Source organism: Lampetra planeri, chromosome 18, assembly GCF_965212315.1.
Source record: "Lampetra planeri chromosome 18, kcLamPlan1.2.h2, whole genome shotgun sequence".
NCBI classification, from domain to species: Eukaryota; Metazoa; Chordata; class Hyperoartia; order Petromyzontiformes; family Petromyzontidae; genus Lampetra; species Lampetra planeri.
The window spans coordinates 4,884,533-4,903,591 of NC_136124.1; the positions used below are offsets into that span (position 1 = coordinate 4,884,533).

Genomic DNA, 19,059 nt, shown 5'->3' on the forward strand with positions numbered 1-19,059 from the left:
TAGTCTCCTTGCTCGTCTTCGTATGGCCGATGTTGATGCGGAGCAACAACTATGATTTTAATCTTGATTTGAAGCTTTCGTGACTGCAGGAATCCATACTCTTTGGTTCTTTCGGTAAAGTCACGTAGGTAGAACAATTAAATAAAAACAATATATCACGGCGTTTCGATCGCAACACAAGCGATCGTCCTCAGGCGGAAAAAATAATCCAGCAGTAGAACTGCTGAACCAGGAGGAACACAGCGAGAAAGCTGCTACAACAAGAGATTATAGATGTTGGCCAAGGGCAAGGAGGCGGGGTCTGAGCTGGAAAGGAGTCCCATCCCCGCACGCAAGCACATCAGTTGTGTTAATGGGAGAGATTAGGGAGAGAGATTAGCATGTCAAAGTAAATGAGCTTCCGTCTCCGCATAAGAGTACCGTCCCCGCATATGCGCACAGCAGCAGTGTTAATGGGATATTAGCACTATGTTGATGGGAGAGATTAGGCAGAGAGATTAGGGAGATTAGCAAGTTAATGTCATGTCGATGTGCCAGATAATTGCGTCAGGAATATGAAAGGTCACTTAAAAACTCAGATATAACTCCGTGATATCCCCTTTTGTGGACCATTCTACGTGAGAGATTTTAGTGCATACTTGATATCAAGACAAAATGTCAATAGCACAATTTGATGAATGTTCGTAAAAAAATATATAAACATTAACACAGCGCTTACAATGACGTACAAACTCCAAATAGTACGGATGTATTGCTCCAAAGTTTAATTGATCAATTTTGTAATTTACATGAACGATCAGGAAAGTAAAAATCAATTATTTCAATTCATAAACATTCACCTGAGGACGGCTGCTTGCGTTGTGGCCAAAACGTCGTGAGAATTATTTTATTATGTTTTGTTTTTATTATTTTATTACTCCCCTTCTACGTGACTTTACCGAAAGAACCAAGAAGATGAATCCCTGCAGTCACGAAAGCTTTAAATCGAAAATTAACAAGACCATAGATTCTATAGATTACCACGGTGGTAACTTCAGCAAGCACAACGGCAACAACAGAAGCAACGTGCTAATCGAATTAATAAACTATAGCAACTCGTAGAAACATGCTCCTGCTGTTGTGGAGTGACTCATGCAGCCAGCTATGGCTGCAGAGTTTGGTAGTACATGTTGTTTACATCGTTTATTGTGAAAATTCGGTCACAGTTCCTATGACCACTGTTTCATTGCTTTTATGGCTTTATTTTGGTGATTTTCGAAAAGTTTTTTGCTTTGGCCATGTTTGTTTGTTGTAGTACAGAGTTAGACTGATGGCCTTAATCTAAGTTGTCTTGTGGTTGTTGTTGTTTGACTTGCATCCCACTGGGATTTTTGCACACAGTGTTAGTGTACGGTGATTTTTCTGCAATATTTTTCTGTCTTTTCTTGGATTTTCTATTTGCACATAGTTACTATAAGATGTATTCTTGTTCATGTTTTTGTTTGTTGCAGTTGCACCCGATTCAAGATGCCAAATGGCTCACAGGGCTATACCTAATAAATGAACTTGAACTAAATTGCTACATGCAATGTGAATGCATGAACAGTCGATTTAAAATCAACATCGATCAGATCTGTTCTCTTGGGCATGAATCGTTATTGTAGCTTTTTACCACACAACTAAATCCTGCCAGTAGGAGGGGAACCCAATGTGTTACGCGAAATGTAATTTTAAACATGTCAAATAAACACAGGGAGTGAGATAATTAAAGGATGACTGAGTGGAAAAACTTCAAAGCTCTACATTATTTACTCAACCTCCTCCCGACGTTTGAGACCACCATTATACACATTACCACTGCGTAACAACAAACAACATGAGATTTACATTTTGTTTTTTAGTCTTTCAGCCCACAGGCCGTGCAGCCCACGGACAATTATTTCTAGCAGCATTTGTCGACAGAGACAAACTCTCGACTAGTTTTGACCTTATGGGTCTCATCAGCAGTACAATGCTTGTTAAACAGAGCTACTGGACTGTCAGGAGTTATTTGGCAGAGCACTCCATCTTAACAATGACACTTTGTTCAATCCAAAGAGTAATATTGCACAAAAAGTAGACGTTGATTTATTTTATGATTCACGATGCTCCACAGGAGTGCGTAATAAGGGTTTTGAAACAGTCGGGCTCTCCAAGCATATAATAAACGTACAGTCTTCCTCTAGCGAATGTCGCTTCCATGACTTGACTCGTCGGATAACACAAACAATTGTTGGAAAAGGTAGGCCTCACCCTGTGTTCTCACATGTGCCACTGGATAGGAGGTAATGGGCGGGGGGGCTTTGCGAGGTCGTCAGTATCGTCAGCTAGGTGTGCCTTGCTCAGGATTCCGTTTCCCACCTTTCGCAGGCGGGACGTGGGGGTGGCCGCAATTTTTTTAAAGGGGCCTCAAGTAATCGACCACGGGAAATAAGTGGTCGATTACAGCTGTAAAGTTCTTTTTCACACATCGCTAGTAGCGGCGGGTCAGAATGTTACAACAATACAAAAATACGACAGAAGTGCAAAGTATAGGAAAGGTGAGCAAGTAACTAAAAAAATATATATTCCACGTAAAACTATTTTTATTTTACCAGGTAAAGCCCACTGACCTGGCCACAAATTACAATGCTTAGTAGACTATTCCACTTCATCGACCAATCATTCCAGCTCTAAACGCATCCTCATCTCCAGACGCTGTGCAGTACACCGTGAGCATATTCATTATACGCATAGAGGTTAGTCAGTTTACAGGCAGATGAAAAATAGCAAGCACTTGATCCGGGACTTGAACGAACACGGGCAGAGTTTTTTACACGAGTTACATTCTCGGGGTCAAAATGCCCTGGACACTGGTATAGTGCAGACACCGTGAGCCCAGCGATACAATTCCCACCAGTCGTACTTACACTCGGGCATGGACGCGTTGTACAGGCTGTTGCCCATCAGTCTCGCCTGGAAGCCGGAACTGAAGAAGCCGTCTCCATTTCCACTAAAACGCCAAGAAAGTGGCACAGGAAGTGACAGTTGACTCGGTTATCAAGCAAGTGGTACAGGAAGTGACAGTTGACTCTCAGTTGTCAAGCAGGTGGCACAGGAAGTGACAGTTGGCTCTCAGTTGTCAAGCAAGTGGCACGGAAAGTGACAGTTGACTCTCAGTTGTCAAGCAAGTGGCACGGAAAGTGACAGTTGACTCCCAGTTGTCAAGCAGGTGGCACAGAAAATGACAGTTGACTCGGTTATCAAGCAGTTGGCACAAACGTTTTGGCAAGTCAACCGATAACTTTAAAAGCAACAACACATAAGTCATTCCACGTTCCCCACCCACATTCTACACAGATAATGAATAGGTATTTATTGCTTAATAATCCAAATGTACAGGTGTCGATACAAACAATACAAAGTGAGACTGGGAAAATGAAACAAATAACCAGCATTTTAAAATGTGTTTGTAATCTCCGAATCTCGGCAATTCATCGAATGGTGATGGAGTTAATCGGTGTGCACCGACTTGTCGCTGCACCGAGATGGGCAACAAGGAGCGAGTGAGCGCCGTACCCTCCCACTCCACCCTGTGGCCAGGGCTGGATTAACACAAGGGCTTTCGTGGTTGCAGCCCAGGGCCTATGCCTTTAAGGCCCACCACCCCCCATGTATATACACGTATATTGCTTTCTAACGATTTAAATGCAGCAATGTAGCACTGTGATAAAAAAAAAAACTTTAGCATCATTTGGTAATTAAAATCATAGCATCACTGTGTGTATTACTAACAATAGTGCAGTCAACATTAAACTAGTTTAGTTCATTTATAGTCTTAATTAGTTGAACCATTTTTTTTTGTACATCACATTTTAAAACTGCTAATTATATAAGCAAAATTAATAACGGTGAAGTGTTTGCAATCAGGCATGGATGAGTGGTAGTGGTAAAACAGTCAAATGAATTAACAGAGCTACGACACCTCTCTTGCCAGTCGGTATCTTGAATATCGTAACACCTGTATTTACGCCAGAAATGGTAATAAAGCCCCTTATTTTGATCACCGATTGAACCGAACATATAAAAAGGGGGCACCCAAACACCATAACACCCCCGGGATCCTATCAAACCGGATCTGGCCCGGCGTGTGCAACGAGAGGAAACAAAGTCACCACGGCTGCTATTATCGCCTAAAATTACACCTCATTCACAGTTAATCACAACAGAGTCGCGAGAGTCACACAGCCAAGGTGCCCTCCTCACTGACTGAGTCACCACTGCAGAAGTTCCGCAACACGCCCGCCAACACTCGCAGCGTTTTGCCACAAATATGTGAATAATAAAACGTACTCATTTACAGACTCTTTATTCAATCGAAAATTGAATGAAAGCCAAGCCGTGTCAGACACCGGCGGTAAATTACTCCGGAAAACGTTTTTACAAAGCACTAAGTAGATTGGTAATAGCTGTTTATTTATAACTGTGATTTACGGTTGTGAAATTACGACTGTAAACTTACATTTTCGCTTTTCACGTAAATATTTGGCAGAAAAAGTAAAATATTTAGAAGTGTAAATAACGAGCAACTGTAATCACCACGTGACGAAATTTAGCAAAGCGGACGATACGATTCAGGGTGGACCTATACCGTCCGCTACGTCATGGTATCGCCATATCGAAGCGATCCTAGTCTACATAAGCCAAATAAACGGGCCATTGGATGTACTTCGACTGTTTGGGAACGCGTCCCAGAGAGTTTGACACCTACATTTCTCTCAATCCCCAGCCAGCTCTCGCCGGTCCTAACGACAGGAACCAACGTCTCCACAAGACAGCAGGCGGTTGCTAAGTGCGGTGCCAATGGGGCCAATTCGACAGGTCTGATGGTGAAAATTGAGAGGCAGACGCATCGGGGGTGGTGTTATTTTTGTTGTTGTTGCTGTTGTAGGGAAATTGACTTTATTTGAAGATCCACAGAGGTACAAAGGTTCACGGAAAAAAAGCACATTCGAGGCGCGGTCAAAAAAAATAAACGTGACTTCAGCACGGGTTACTGTGGTTTTTGTATTACACTAACAATTTGTAACAAGATACTAGTCATACTAAACTAGTCATATTACACCTCGATTCATATTTCTCCTGCCCCTGATAATTTCTTCACTGCACTCGTGTGCTACATTGTTTTATAAGACAGTTAATTTGGAGCCATTTTCCAAACCACTGATGGATGAAGGCCTCTCCTATGGTCTTCACGATGTTCGTGAGTGCGAGTTGGTGAAGGGGCAGCCAAGGAATGGCCTCGATGTCACAAGCCACCGATGTCAACCGCGTCGCGTGAATCACTGTGCCACCCACTCCACGCTGCCTTACATTGTGCCCACTCACCTTCGCGAAAGTACAGCGACGTGAGCAGCGAACGTCACAGTGTACAGCACCACCGGAAGGGCAATTAGACAGCTCGCCCGCGCCACAAAGTGCCACCCGAATTCACTCTGCAAATAAAACATGACATGGTCCCGTCAAAGCCACGGTCCCGTTGGATTAAAGCTCACAAATAGCCGAAGGTAAAGCCCTGACGATGCATGCTCGCCCCGCTGCTCACGGAAGGGGCCTCGACCAAGATGGAGTTCGAGAGAACCCAACACGAGAGGGTCTTTTGGCCTACTCTTCCACGCTGGTCAGACATCTCGAAAGAGGTTGGAGTACCGATCGACTTAACTGCGGTGAACCAATTTATGCTGCTGGGTGGAAACAGACAAGGGGGATTTCATAACTTTTCCCATCAATTCAAATTCCGTGCCAGGAGATGGAACTTAATTGGTCCGGTGCCCTAACCGTTATACCCCGGCGGAATCTTGAATACAACAAACACATTATTTTCTGTGCAAGAGAAAAAAACCGGCAGGAGCTGTGCACCGCTGCCTCCGTGTGAGGCGCGCACACGGTGAGCGTCTCCCGGTTTATTTCTGGGTCGTCCTGAGCAGAAACGGGAGAGGTGTTGAATCAGGTAGGGTGCAGGGCGGGGGGGTGGGAGGACATTTCCAAACTAAAGACACCGACGAAGATGACAAAGCTGCGAGGGGGAAATACCACGGGCAGGCGGAGGTCTCCCAGCAGCGCCCACAGCTCAGCCGCCGTGCGAAGGCCCACGAGGGTCACCACGAAGAGGCCCACGAACTTGACGCTCACCGCGCCGGCCAGAAACACGCCCGTGAAAGCGAGCCAGAGCCACCATCCGGCAGAGAAAGGCCTGCCGCGGCATCGGCGACACGAGAGAGATGGAGAGCGGCGGTTAAATTCGTTCGCAGGCGCGTCGTGACTGCTGCACTAGCCTGTACATTATATATTTTTTTGCGGTTGTATCGCAATAGCCCTCAGACACGTCGTCGGGTTGTCACTGCACGTTGGGTGGCACAAAGTCCAATTACGTCAATGGAAGGCAACAAACAAGAAGGAACGGACAAGGCGGCCAATACAAACGAGACGGTGCAAACGTGAGGGAAGAAGAAAAAAAGATAATCGATTTTTTTTTTATCAAATCACGGATCCCGAATCGCGACCATTCACCATCAGGTTGTGCGAGAGGATGAATCGATGTGTTTTCTAAACATCAGTGGCGAAGTACGTCCCAAACTCTTTGTTTTTTTTCGGTAAAGTCACGTAGGTAGAAAATAAAATAAATCACGAGTTCCACTGCTGGATTACATTATTTCCGCCTGAGGACAACCGCTTGTGTTGCGATCGAAACGTCGTGATTTATTTTATCTGAGATAAGTACATTTCTATAATATTTGTTTTTTTCGGTAAAGTCACGTGGGTAAAAAAATTAAATAAATTAAATCACGACGTTTCGGGCGCAACACAAGCGTCCTTCTTCAGGTGGGGATAACTTAGCGAAAGCACACCGCTTACCAGAGGTGTGGACTCGAGTCATGTGACTTGGACTCGAGTCAGACTCGAGTCATGAATTTGATGACTTGCGACTCGACTTGGACTTGCATAACAATGACTTTGTCCCACCTATGAGATGTGGACTCGAGTCATGTGACTTGGACTCGAGTCAGACTCGAGTCATGAATTTGATGACTTGCGACTCGACTTGGACTTGCATAACAATGACTTTGTCCCACCTATGCCGCTTACACACTTAAGCGGTGTGCTTTCGCTAAGTTACACACTTAAGCGGTGTGCTTTTGCTAAGTTGTCCCCACCTAAAGGAGGATGCTTGTGTTGCGCCCGAAACGTCGTGATTTAATTTATTTAAAAAATTTACCTATGTGACTTTACCGAAAAAAACAAAGCGAATGAATCCTTGCAGTCACGAAAACTTAAAATCTAGAATTAACGTTCCCAAACGCCAACGAGCAAATGGGCGTTGCTCGTCTGTGTCTCGCCCACCGGCCATAATCCCGCCTGGTGACGTTTCCTGCCCTCGCCCCACTTTGTAACCTGCTGACCTGCCCATACTGGACATCTGTGAAAAAGAGCTGCATAGGGCTCATTGGATTCCTCCGGTCTAAATAGAGTTTCTGATTCTGAATTACTTTTCTTCAAGGTCAATTATGACATCCCTAAGCTGTGTCTGTTCTCTACTCCACTTGGAAACCCTCAGAGCAAACGTTTATAGGTGAGGCGTGCTACTCAAGGGATATTCAGATAAATGCTGGGATCCTAGTGGAAAAGCAGGATGCCCCACTAGAGTAAGGGATGACGGTGAAGTAATAAAAGTTTTAACTTATTAACCCAACTGTAGATCAAACTACAGCAATTATTACAATTATTACAATTATCACACATCGTAAAAGTATTTTCCCAGTGTTCCCAAAAAAACATCTCAATTGTAAGACATACTTGAAGTCAAGCTTCAAGTATGTCTTTCATCGCTTATTTTCAATGTATTTTGTATTCGCAGTTTATAGCCTTGTTCAAAGTCACCAACTTTCCCTCCACAATCAGGACTGACTAGCCGGGTGCGTTAAGAAATGAACACAGAGTGAGCTCATACGCAGGGACCAGGTGGATTTTGTATCACCGCAGGACTGTGAGAGATGGCAAAGACTTCAAAAGGCCTTCATCGCACAGTGGACAACGGATCACAGCCGACAATGATGAAGACTTTTGTGACCTCCTTTAAGGGGCATTTTGTATTTTGGTGAACCGAGTGATATTCGATGGCCACGAGGCGCCACAATGTGGAAAACCCTCTCCTAATTGACACATGATCAAATGTGTCCTCTTATGCGAGTGGTCAAGAATGGCCAAAGAGGGAACTCAGGAGTGAAGGTGTTAAAAAGACAGCCGTGAGCCGAGCAACACTTCCTCTTTCTTTCCACTAGAGGATACTTGCAAAATGTGTCAAAAAAGGAGAAATGATACTCATGAATGCAATCACAGAGTGGCAAAACTGCTAAAAGGCAGTTCACGTCATACACCTAATGAGCTAATTAATCAATGGCTTAATTGATTAATTGCTGCTGTCAGCCCAGTCTCCCGCTACTGTGGGACAAAGGTGGGCACAGAATCAAGGTGGGACTTAATATGCAACACACAGCCTAATGCAAATGATTTACTCAAAAAAGCCTCACCGAGTCTCGGGTCTATTTTTCAATAGTGTCCTGCATTTGAGATGTTTGGGCAAACTTATTAATGAGTGTTTGGCTTCATGTGAGAGGAAAATTGAGTGCGTAAAGAATACCAAGGTACACGAGGGAGCCCCTCAGCATGGCCATTTTGCTGGCAAATAGAATTGAAGAGCTGAAAAGTGCGCATTACACTGAGAGACGCGGACAGAAGCACAATGATTAAGTAATACAGACAAGATGGAGACATCATATTGACTGTAAAGAAACATTTAAGTGGGCTTGGGCAAAACAAAATGGCCGAGACTGAGGGTGGAGGCGACTGCCCAAAAGACGAAACTCACCACGTGAGCGAGTCCTCCGCAGCAGGTGCAAGGCGCATTGCTACACCATGGCACAATGAGGGGCGGTGGCGGCCGGGGTCGGCCTTCATTCAGCGGTGGATAAGTCGCGGCAACTAAAGACGAAGATTAAATGAACCCCTCACCTGTGACCACCCCAGCCGATGCGCGCCATGCCGTACGTGGCCCCCATGATGAAGAAGAGGAGCACGGGGTCCAGCAGGATGTACTGAGACAGTGTGAGGCAGCCCGTGTCTGATACAAAAAAAGATAGAAACCCATTATAGCCTCTTCTTAGGTTTTTTCGGTAAAGTCACGTAGAAAGTAAAATAAAATAAAAACAAAAATCACGACGTTTCGGAGGCAACACAAGTCTCCGTCATCAGGTGGGACCGTCACAGCCGTCTGGCTCACAGCCGTCTGGCTGTGACGGTCCCACCTGATGACGGAGACTTGTGTTGCCTCCGAAACGTCGTGATTTTTGTTTTTATTTTATTTTACTTTCTACGTGACTTTACCGAAAAAACCTAAGAAGATGATTCCTTGCAGTCACGAAAGCTTCAAATCTAGAACCCATTATAGCCTTTAACAGACTGCTAGGGCAAGTGCTGTAAACGTGCACCCATGAAGGCCGGCACGGCACACTAAGGGGTGGGTGGACAGTGCCACGCCCCGGCACCAGGTACTCATTTAAGGCTGAGTCGACCAAGGCGAGGCCCAGGACCAGTATAGATATTCATCACTGGAAACATCGGTGGCGAATATCTGAACTGGTCCTTGGCCTCCCGATGCGAAGACAAAGATCCCCCGTGTAGCCTTAACAGACTGTAGGGGTAAGTGCTGTTAGCGAGCACCTATGAAGGCCGGCACGGCACACGATGGGGTGGGTGGCCAACACCACGCCCGGCCGCCTTTGTCTCCCTAGTGACGATGTTTACTACACACCGCACCAGGTACTCATTTGAGGTTGAGTCGATCTAGGGGAGGCCCAGGACCGGTTCAGATAATCGTCACTGGTATTGGCCATGAGCGGGAATCGAACCCGGGTCGCCAGGTTCGTAGCGCAGCGCGCTGACCGCTACACTACCGCTCCCCACACGCATAAACACACGCACACATAATGAAACAAGTTGCTGCTATCTGCAAATGCAGCCACACGTGCTGCCTTTACACACTTTTGCAACTACTCGTATATTTATTTTGAGTTCTAGGTATTTTAGAAAAATGCTTACAATTGTAAATAGGTTTTAGATGGAGCAGGCACTCCTTATTTAGCGAGTAACAGCACATGCCTGGTGTGATCACAAGTGAAGTCAGTCGCCATGTGTGTACTCGTTACCAGGTTGTTTAACCCATTAGTTTTAAGTGCCTCATCGCACTTAAAACTAATGGTGAATATTCCATGTTCCTATGACGGAGGCGAGTCGATCCTTATGATAACTGCTGTTGACTTGCCCACAAAGTGGTACTGATTGTATCGACCCTGAGAGGGATTATGGGCTGAGTCAACTCGCAACCTTGCAACTACTCGCCGCTCGCTCTACAGCTGAGCCACCAGGGCAAATTAAATTGCCTTACATGGAGAATTTTACTTACATATTTCCTAAAGTGTGTATGTATGTTGAACGTCTTTCGCACCGTTCATATCTATCCAAGCATGCTATCCAAGCATGGACAGGCGGGAATAGTCGTTGGCAAACTGTGCTATGCGCCCAGCTACCTGAACTTGATTCCGGGGCATTAAATTCACCGGCGAGCAATATCTGCAACAGCCCTGGGCCCCCACCACTGGCGACAACCAGCAATGACGAGCGTGGTGGGGTCAAACAATGCCCCATGACCGAGACCTTCATACAGCCGTGGATTGATAAAGGGATTATACTTTTCATTACGATTCGCGTCGTAAAAAAGTGAATTGCTTACGATTTGAATTTCTGGGAGGTCTAACTGCACATTATTGCGGGTCATTTGTTTACAAAGGTAAAAAATTAGGCGTGTCCTGGAAAAAGTCATGGCGACTCACAAAATGTGATTGTCTACAAAATTGAGTCTTGTTGAGGCACCAGTGAAACTATGCGACCATACAACTAACGCGACCTTCAGCAGCAGCGTCTCTGGGAGGCGGTGTGTGGCAAGCGGCGAATGACACTTGTAGGTCGGAGCATGCGTGTTTATAAATGTCAAACGGAGGTTGAAGCAGGGGGTGATGACACTTTAACGAGAGCCTTTTAGGCCTCAATTGCCGTGCGCTGTTCTCATAACTGGACCGAACAAAGGATTCGCTTGAAATTGTAAAAAAAAAAGGGGGGGGGGGAGGGGTAAACGTGGCAATTCCAGGATTCCCAGAGGACAATCTGCACAAACAACGACACTGTTGTCATGCAGGCCTTTTGTTGCGAGTAAATAGAAAACCCAATGATACGCATCGTCAGTTTTCTATCGCGGCCCGTTTGATTCTTTCATAAAACCGGCGCGATTAAAGACACTCGTGAGCGATTGGCCACACAACCCGTCCAAAGACCCCAAGGGACTGCCCTTAAGTGAAACAGACGGTGGCTATTTTCACAGCCGTGAGCTGAAAAGCTCACAAAGCCACCGGCAGAAGGTCAAAAACACACCCCCGAGAAATGTAGAGACCCGTCTACGTACATTTTTTTTTTCACGCAATTTCTGCGAAAAGTGGTAGCCCCTTCGTACGCCCCCGACGGTGGAATTGCAACGCGGCGCGGAGCGATGACACTTGATAACGGGGTGCCATTGGCAGGGATTGGAAGCGACTCACCGAAAATGAGGAGCGCCGCGAGGACGACCGAGGCGGAGATGGAGCGCGTCACCTCGAGCACGGTGAGGTGCGCGAAAAATACCGCCAGTGACCCCAGCAGCGCGCAAAACTGGCCAGGCAAATGAGCACACGAAAATATTATGACTATGTTCTCCTACTTATTGAAGCTTTGCTGTTCTGTTTAGCAATTTAATGGACTGTAAATTCAGTGATTACATTTATGGATTTTACAGTCTGATGAATATTTAAGTTGCATATTTATACTGGTAGGAACCTCCTGGTTACACCAGCCCACAGGGGATTATTGTGTCCGTCCGTCGTGCAGGGAGGGGCTGGGTGCGGAGGGGAGGGTGGGGAGGGGCTGGGTGGGGAGGGTGGGGAAGGGCTGGGTGGGGAGGGTGGGGCTGGGTGGGGTGGGGCGGGGCTGGGTGGGGAGGGGCTGATCACCCCGTAGTGCCCTTATAAAACTCAACGTCGCCGGCTTGTGCCCGCCCTCACAGCCGGTCATATTTGCAGAATACACCATGCCGCTGTTGACCCTGGCCATTGACCGAGCAACCCAACGTTCCTACCAGCTCCCTCCACAGGAATGTGTTAAGGGTCCTGTGTAAATTAGTTATTTATTTAAACAGTGTGCCGTTAAATGAAATCCAGTGCTACCCTCGACTCCAGTTCACATGAGCCACCATATTCACCAAATCTTCTCGGTTAAACACACATTTAGGAAAACGCTGCATGTTGCTGGTTTGAGTCTTTTTGTTTCGATTTTTTTATTTATTTTAGTAGCTGTTCCCGCTTACCATGAATTTTGCCTTACTCAAGCGGAGCTTCGGGGGGTTTTTGCCGGACGTGTTTTTTGTGCAGCCATCGGTGACCCAGCTGAGACCATCAACTCTCCGCACTTGAGAACCCGGTTTAACCACAGCTGGCTGCTTCAGATTCAAACCCAGGAACTTGACGGTGCCAGTTCAGTTCTCTTGACTTCTGAATCAACCGCATACCTCACATGCATTCACATTTTACTGAAAACAAAGCCAGCCAAAGAAAAACTATTTGCATGTGTTGGGCGCTTAAATGCCCCAATGTCTCAAAGCGCCTTACATCGCATCTCAATCATTTCGATACACAGCAGTCAGTTTTTTTTTAGCCTAGGAGACCCTTCCTGATGGCAGCTGTCCCTGTGCAGCAGAGGGTGACGCAGCACCGACACATGCAAGTCACATTGCTATCGGCCACTCCAATTCGGTAATTTGCAAAGGAACATTTTTACATTTGGTAAATTCGCCCCTTTGGTGACAAGGTCCAGACACCCCGTAAAAGGACAGACATGTCAGCGTAGGACACCGTTGGATGCGGTAATTCTCCGGCCATGAGCCGAGGAACAGAGTCACGAGAAGTGGGGTGGGGGTGTGGGACACGGAGACTGCGACTACAGCGACTCACGGCTCGCATGCCCAGGTACTCCGCCGCGCCGTACTTGTCACCGGGCTTGGAGAAGGGGAAGGCGCCGTCGTAGCCACTGAGGTGCCCAGCCAGGCCGATCAGCATCTGGTAGGGCAGCGCTCAGTCACAAATTCATACAGCTCGACAAGCTGCAACACCAGATGGTGGGACACCGTTTGAGCAGATCTTGGAGGTTGCGTGTCTACTGTGCAGCTACGGCAGAGGGTATAACACGTCAACAAAGTGTGGTGGCATCAACGGCTTCTGCCTTGATGGCATCCGGATATTTAGCTTGTGGATTTATACGGCGTCTAATTACAAACGGGTCAACACGACGCTATTGCAGAACAGTGGGAATATTTACGTACTTAATGAACGAAATAATCAATCAGTCATATCAAGTACAACCTAATTTAAATTTCGATTTAAAGCTTTCGTGACTGCAGGGATTCATCTTCTTGGTTCTTTCGGTAAAGTCACGTAGAAGGGAAGTAATTCATTCAGACGCTGTCTCCCCGACAGACCTGGTCTTCGCCTGAGGACGGCTGCTTGTGTTGTGGCTGAAACGTCGTGAGAATTATTTTATTATGTTTTATTTTTATTATTTTATTATTTCCCTTCTACGTGACTTTACCGAAAGAACCAAGAAGAACAACCTAATTTGTCATTTCACTTCTGGGTGAGGGGGCTAACCCATGTCGAATGGCTCGCTTGAGCTCTGTGACCGTACTTCACCACGCTGAGCAGCGAGTGTTGGTGGAGGTGGGGACCATCAACGTTGGGACATAATATAGTACAGGGACGCCTCTACTTACAGACGAGTTAGGTTCCAGAGGTCTGTTCGTAAGTCGATTTGTTCTTAAGTCCAACTTTACTCCTGTCGATTCCAAACATGTTGTACAGCATGTACACTAAACACGGGGAATGGCTTTAAAAGTTGTATAATCTCCTGTAGATGTAGATGCCACTGGTTCTTTGTACTACCACCCTCAACACCTTTCACTACTCTCATGCTTCCGAGACATTATGGGGGTTGATAGTGTTTGTGAAAAGCACAGAGAACGTTGTAGTGCACCGCACAGCGACAAACACAGGGGCGGTTTCTTCATTAGGGCGATTGGGTGACGCACCACCAATGTCATTCAGCCACAGAGTCACGCTAGCCGTCACTGTGCCTCTGGATATAGTCCAATCAGCGTCATGCTACGTTCTGTGGAGTACCGCCTCTTTTTGGGCGATTTCCCTCCAGCTGAGAATCGCCCCGAGTGGTCCCATAGACTTACATTCAAAGATGTTTTTTTTCGAACGGGGGCGCTGCAATGCATTCTCTATGGCTTCCGGGAGGGCTCGCTCTAACGTGCTTACGTCATCATACGTGCTTACGTCATCATACGTAAGCACGTTTCATCCAACAATATAATTTGTCGCCACCTAGTGGAATCTTTAATAAAAGAAACTTGAGTGGATTGTATTAATAGTGAGTATAGAAACAAACAAGATGTATTGTAAGAGTCACTTTATTTTTCATTAATATTAAAGAAGTGAAGTTGCCTTTACATGCTTAAGCTGTTAATTTATCCTTTGCATGGGTGGACCTTATCCTTATAAATCATCCAGACATTTGCCCCCCCTGAGAGATTTTGCAGGAGCCGCCACTAGACAAACATAACAACAGACAATGGTGGCGGCCCAGGCAGAAGTGCTGGGAATGCTGGGTAATGACACCGAACAACCACCGCCAGCTATTGCGCGGTGGTTGAACTTATGACTCTCGGTCCGAAAAGGCAACTGGACATACGGACAGGTTTGTTCCAATCTCTGAAACTTCGTAAGTCGAATGTCCGTAAGTAGAGGAGGCCCTGTACCACAAAGTGCATTTTGCTGCACTGCCCTCTGCTGACAACATAGCCCCCACATCAGCCTACAACATCAAATGCACGGTTGGTCACTCATCCAAGCACCATACAGGTTCACAACAGCTTAGCTTCTGAGCTCTGATGAAATCAGGCACGTTCAGGATGATATGGTCATAGGCAGAGCCTGGCCTTGAACAAGGGTAAGCGCAGAGGATAGTACCCTGCACTCTATAAACCTGATCACCGGAGTTTGATTCTTGGCCTCAGCTAACAACAAGCAGGAGTGATATCTGAACCGGTCCTAGGTCTTCCACCACCTTCACACCTTCACAGATTTGCGCTCAGCAGCGTGATGAATTACAGCCAAACATCTGTCATCACCGATTTGGCATTTGGGAGGCCTTCATCCAGCAATTCGATTTACAAAGACCTGTACCATTACTGCAGTATTACCACTCTGTCAATGCGTAACAAGCCACCTTGCCCAGTGGAGGGTGGACATCGAAGAAGAACGTGTTGTTGATGTAGTAACTTCCCATCTTGCCAAAGTGAGTCTCGTCCCAACTGGTGGAGGAAAGACACGAGAGGGCTTCAGTAGACGGTCAGATGCACACATCCCCCTGCTGTACATTTTACAATGATCACATGCCCCATCCACCACACAGCCCAGGTGTGGCACATTGTCAGCCCCTTGGATGATCGGCTACACGGGTAACATCTTGAACACTATACCGTCGTAAAGGTTCAAATTCGCATATGGTCATGGGACGCTTATTAATTATTATATTATGGATTACTAACCCCAATTGATAATTTGTTGCAAGTGCTTGGAAAAGGACAATTAGCCAAAATGTTCGTGACATCCCCATGAATTGGCATCTGACATATAATGAGGCTTTACCTTTTCTTGCGTACCTAGAAAATATATTAATGAAAGTCCAGCATAGTTCAAATTAGTGTTGTATATGCACACTTAAAACTCTCCAATTTGCGTGTGGATAAATCTACACCTGTTGTGAGCAGGGATGGGTGCAATATTTACACACTTTGTATGTTGAACTTATTTCGCACCGTACATAACCAACCGTGCTAATCGAAGGTGTGGGAGAAAGAAAACAAACGAATCACAAACAGCAGTTCTAAAGAAATTCGTTTTCAATCTAGATTTTAAAGTGTATAGCTCCAGTGGCTTCCTAATATCAGAGGAAAGAGCATGCCAGACGGCTGCAGAAGCCCATCTGAAAGCTCACGATGCAGTGAGCGTCTTTATTTGATGGCTCGCCAAAAGCCGCTGCGAGGATGCGAGGAGTTTGCGTGATGGTTTATGATCCTTGATGAGATCAGCAAGGTTCTTTGGTTAATTTGTGACAAGCACACATGGCAAGCATGTACTGTAGTGCCACCCCCCTAGCCACCTATAGCAGATCAATCGTTTCATCTCACTTTTACCGTGTTTGTCCACCCTACTGTAGCTGAACATACTTTTCTTTTTGCTTCCTCCATCGCAATCCCCCTCTTGGAATTCCTTCCCATCAACCTCTTCTTCGCGTGTTATAACATCTCAACTTAAATATATTCCACCTTTGATTGTGTCGTTTGTTGCTCACCACTTGGTGTTTTGAGGGTTTTGGGACCTGTGCTCAGCATCCGTGATTTTAAGAAAACACACTGCCCAGCACGGACAGCCAGGGTGTTCGAGTCGACTTGAAAGTTCCCGTGGTACACCACATTGCTGTGTTCAGTTGGACATCAATAAGTCGAGTGTGACTACTTCTGGTCCATACTGGTGCACGGTACTCGGCCACAGAGTACACAAGGGCCATTGGTGATGTCCGTGGCACCGGTGCTGATGCTCCCCAACTTGTGCCTGCCAGTTGCTTAACCAGGTTGACCCTTGTTTTGGTCTTGGCAGCTATCTTTTTCAGGAGATCGTGGAAGGTTGGCGTGAGGTCCAGCTTCACTCCGAGATAGGTTGGAGTGGGGTCGTGTCGCAGAGTGTTGCCCAAGAAGGTCACTTTCAGAGTGTGCTTGGTGCTCCTAGAATTATCAAGATAAAGTGCAATGCCTGTTGTTTTGTGCGGATTTAGCTTGAGCCTCCATTCCAAGAAATATTCCCCCATGGTCATTAGGTCTTGGTTCAGTGGATTCAATGTTGTTGAAAATGGCTGTTTGCTGTTACCAGGGCAAGGTCACCCGCATATGCAAATTAGCTTGACACGTTTGATGGCATGCCACTCGTGTAGACCTTGAAGAGCATTGCCGCGAGTACTGAACCTGTGGCAATCCATTGTTGAGGAACCGGAGTGAGCTGGATTTGTCGCCTATCTCTTAGCATCGACCATATCAGGCATATTCTTGAGGCAGGGGGAATGGTCCTTGCGAGCCTCAATGAATGTCTTCGTTCGATGGCCAGCCAAAAGTCACTTCTGCGAAGATGACCGTAGTTCACGTGATGGTTGATGCTCGTTGATGAGATCAGCAAGGTATTGTGGTTCATTTGTGGTAAGCTCTTTGTGTGTAATGAGTGCGACCCTCAATGTATTCGTTCAGCAACCAGAATCCAATGCAGCTCAGGGAGCACCGGGTGGACACGCTTGCGGTACCCGTCACGGCACGTGCCAAAGAATTTGTACACACTGCAGCTTGCGAGTGTTTTTCGCCAGTGGTTAATGTGACAGTTCTCAGCCTCTGGAACGTCAACTCAGACTTATAGATGCGTGTCTGCTGTGGTGTATGCATGGTGCTTTGATTCCATCACTTTGGAGGCTTGCGTTGGTGGATCACGTAGAGTTTTATCAGAATCCCAACTCACTCGACTGTGGATTATTTAATCTATTTGTGTCATTCTTTGGTTGCTTGTTCTGGTATGCGTGGGTTTTCACCGGAAACTCCAGTTTTCTCCCGCATACAAACGCACTTCAAATGAGTCTTAGGACTCGGTATAGTTAAGACCTGTCCTGGGAACACTACCTCTTTTTCATCAGTTAAGTGTCAGACATGGTGACATACTTTCACAATCACTACATGGTGTATGAATGCTGAACCGTACGTAGCCAACCATGCTAATCGGAGGTGCAGGGGAAGGGCAACAAACGAAACACAAAAAAGCTGTTCTAAGGAAATACATTTTCAATCTAGATTTAAAAGTGCATTGCTCCAGTGGCCATCTTTGTTCGATGGCCGAGCCAAAATCCGCTGCTGCGAGGTCGACCAGAGTTCACGTGATGGTTTATGCCCCTTGGCGAGATCAGCAAGGTATTGTGGTTCTTTTGTGGCAAGCACTTCGTGTGTAATGAGTGCATACCGTGTTAGCCCATACGGTTTACCCGTATTCTTGAACAGGGAAATTGAGTTTTCAGGTCCATACGACAGACAGCCGTTTCAATACGGGACTTTGTCGGATGAACGTTGAGAATTATAAGGGCACGGGAAGACCAATAAGGTCTGAATTGGTCTGTAATAAGGTAGGGCACTGATAAGGGGTGGACAGGTTTGCGAGGGCAACTTTATAATGTATTCGTTCGGCAACCGGAATTCGATGCGGCTCAGCCACCACCGTACCGACAGGATGAGATATTGCGGTACCTGTCACTGGTACGTGCCAAAGAATGTTGTTGTACACACCACAGCTTGCCAATTTTGTGTTTATTGGTTTTTTTACCAGACGTCCTGTAGAGTAATTAGTTGCAATAATCGAATAACACGAAAACGGGGTATGGGGGGAGATCAGAGCGGATACACTCCGCTCACTCGCCGTTAGCTTGGCTTGGCCACCCGAGTGTGGCAATTGCAAGTCGCTGCTCTGCATCGACATCAGCAGCCGTACGACGACGAGGACAACAAGAAGAAGCAGCAGCAGAAGATCCGAATAACCGGTGCGGCGCGTGATCAACATCAGGGTTGGGAAGCCTAGAAGCGGACAGGTTGGCTTGAACTATACCCGAACCTTGATTTGAAGCTTTCGTGACTGCAGGGATCCATACTCTTTGGTTCTTTCGGTAAAGTCACGTGGGTATAGATTCAAATAAATCACGACGTTTTCGAGCGCAACACAAGCG

At 46.4% G+C, this 19,059-nt stretch overlaps 1 protein-coding gene across 2 annotated transcripts in view; it reads right to left on the reverse strand.

Annotated features, from left to right (window-relative positions):
* Nucleotides 1-19,059, reverse strand: part of LOC144723520 (protein O-mannosyl-transferase 2-like) — a 45,849-nt gene that overhangs the window by 24,903 nt on the left and 1,887 nt on the right. For both annotated transcript variants that reach the window (XM_078602338.1, XM_078602337.1), the window contains exons 2-8: nucleotides 15,481-15,565; nucleotides 13,146-13,250; nucleotides 11,703-11,811; nucleotides 9,067-9,175; nucleotides 6,091-6,250; nucleotides 5,386-5,492; nucleotides 2,928-3,010 (exon numbers count right to left, since the gene is read on the reverse strand). In XM_078602338.1, the coding sequence (XP_078458464.1) occupies nucleotides 2,928-3,010; nucleotides 5,386-5,492; nucleotides 6,091-6,250; nucleotides 9,067-9,175; nucleotides 11,703-11,811; nucleotides 13,146-13,250; nucleotides 15,481-15,565 (758 nt within the window). The remainder of the gene's footprint in view (nucleotides 1-2,927; nucleotides 3,011-5,385; nucleotides 5,493-6,090; nucleotides 6,251-9,066; nucleotides 9,176-11,702; nucleotides 11,812-13,145; nucleotides 13,251-15,480; nucleotides 15,566-19,059) is intronic.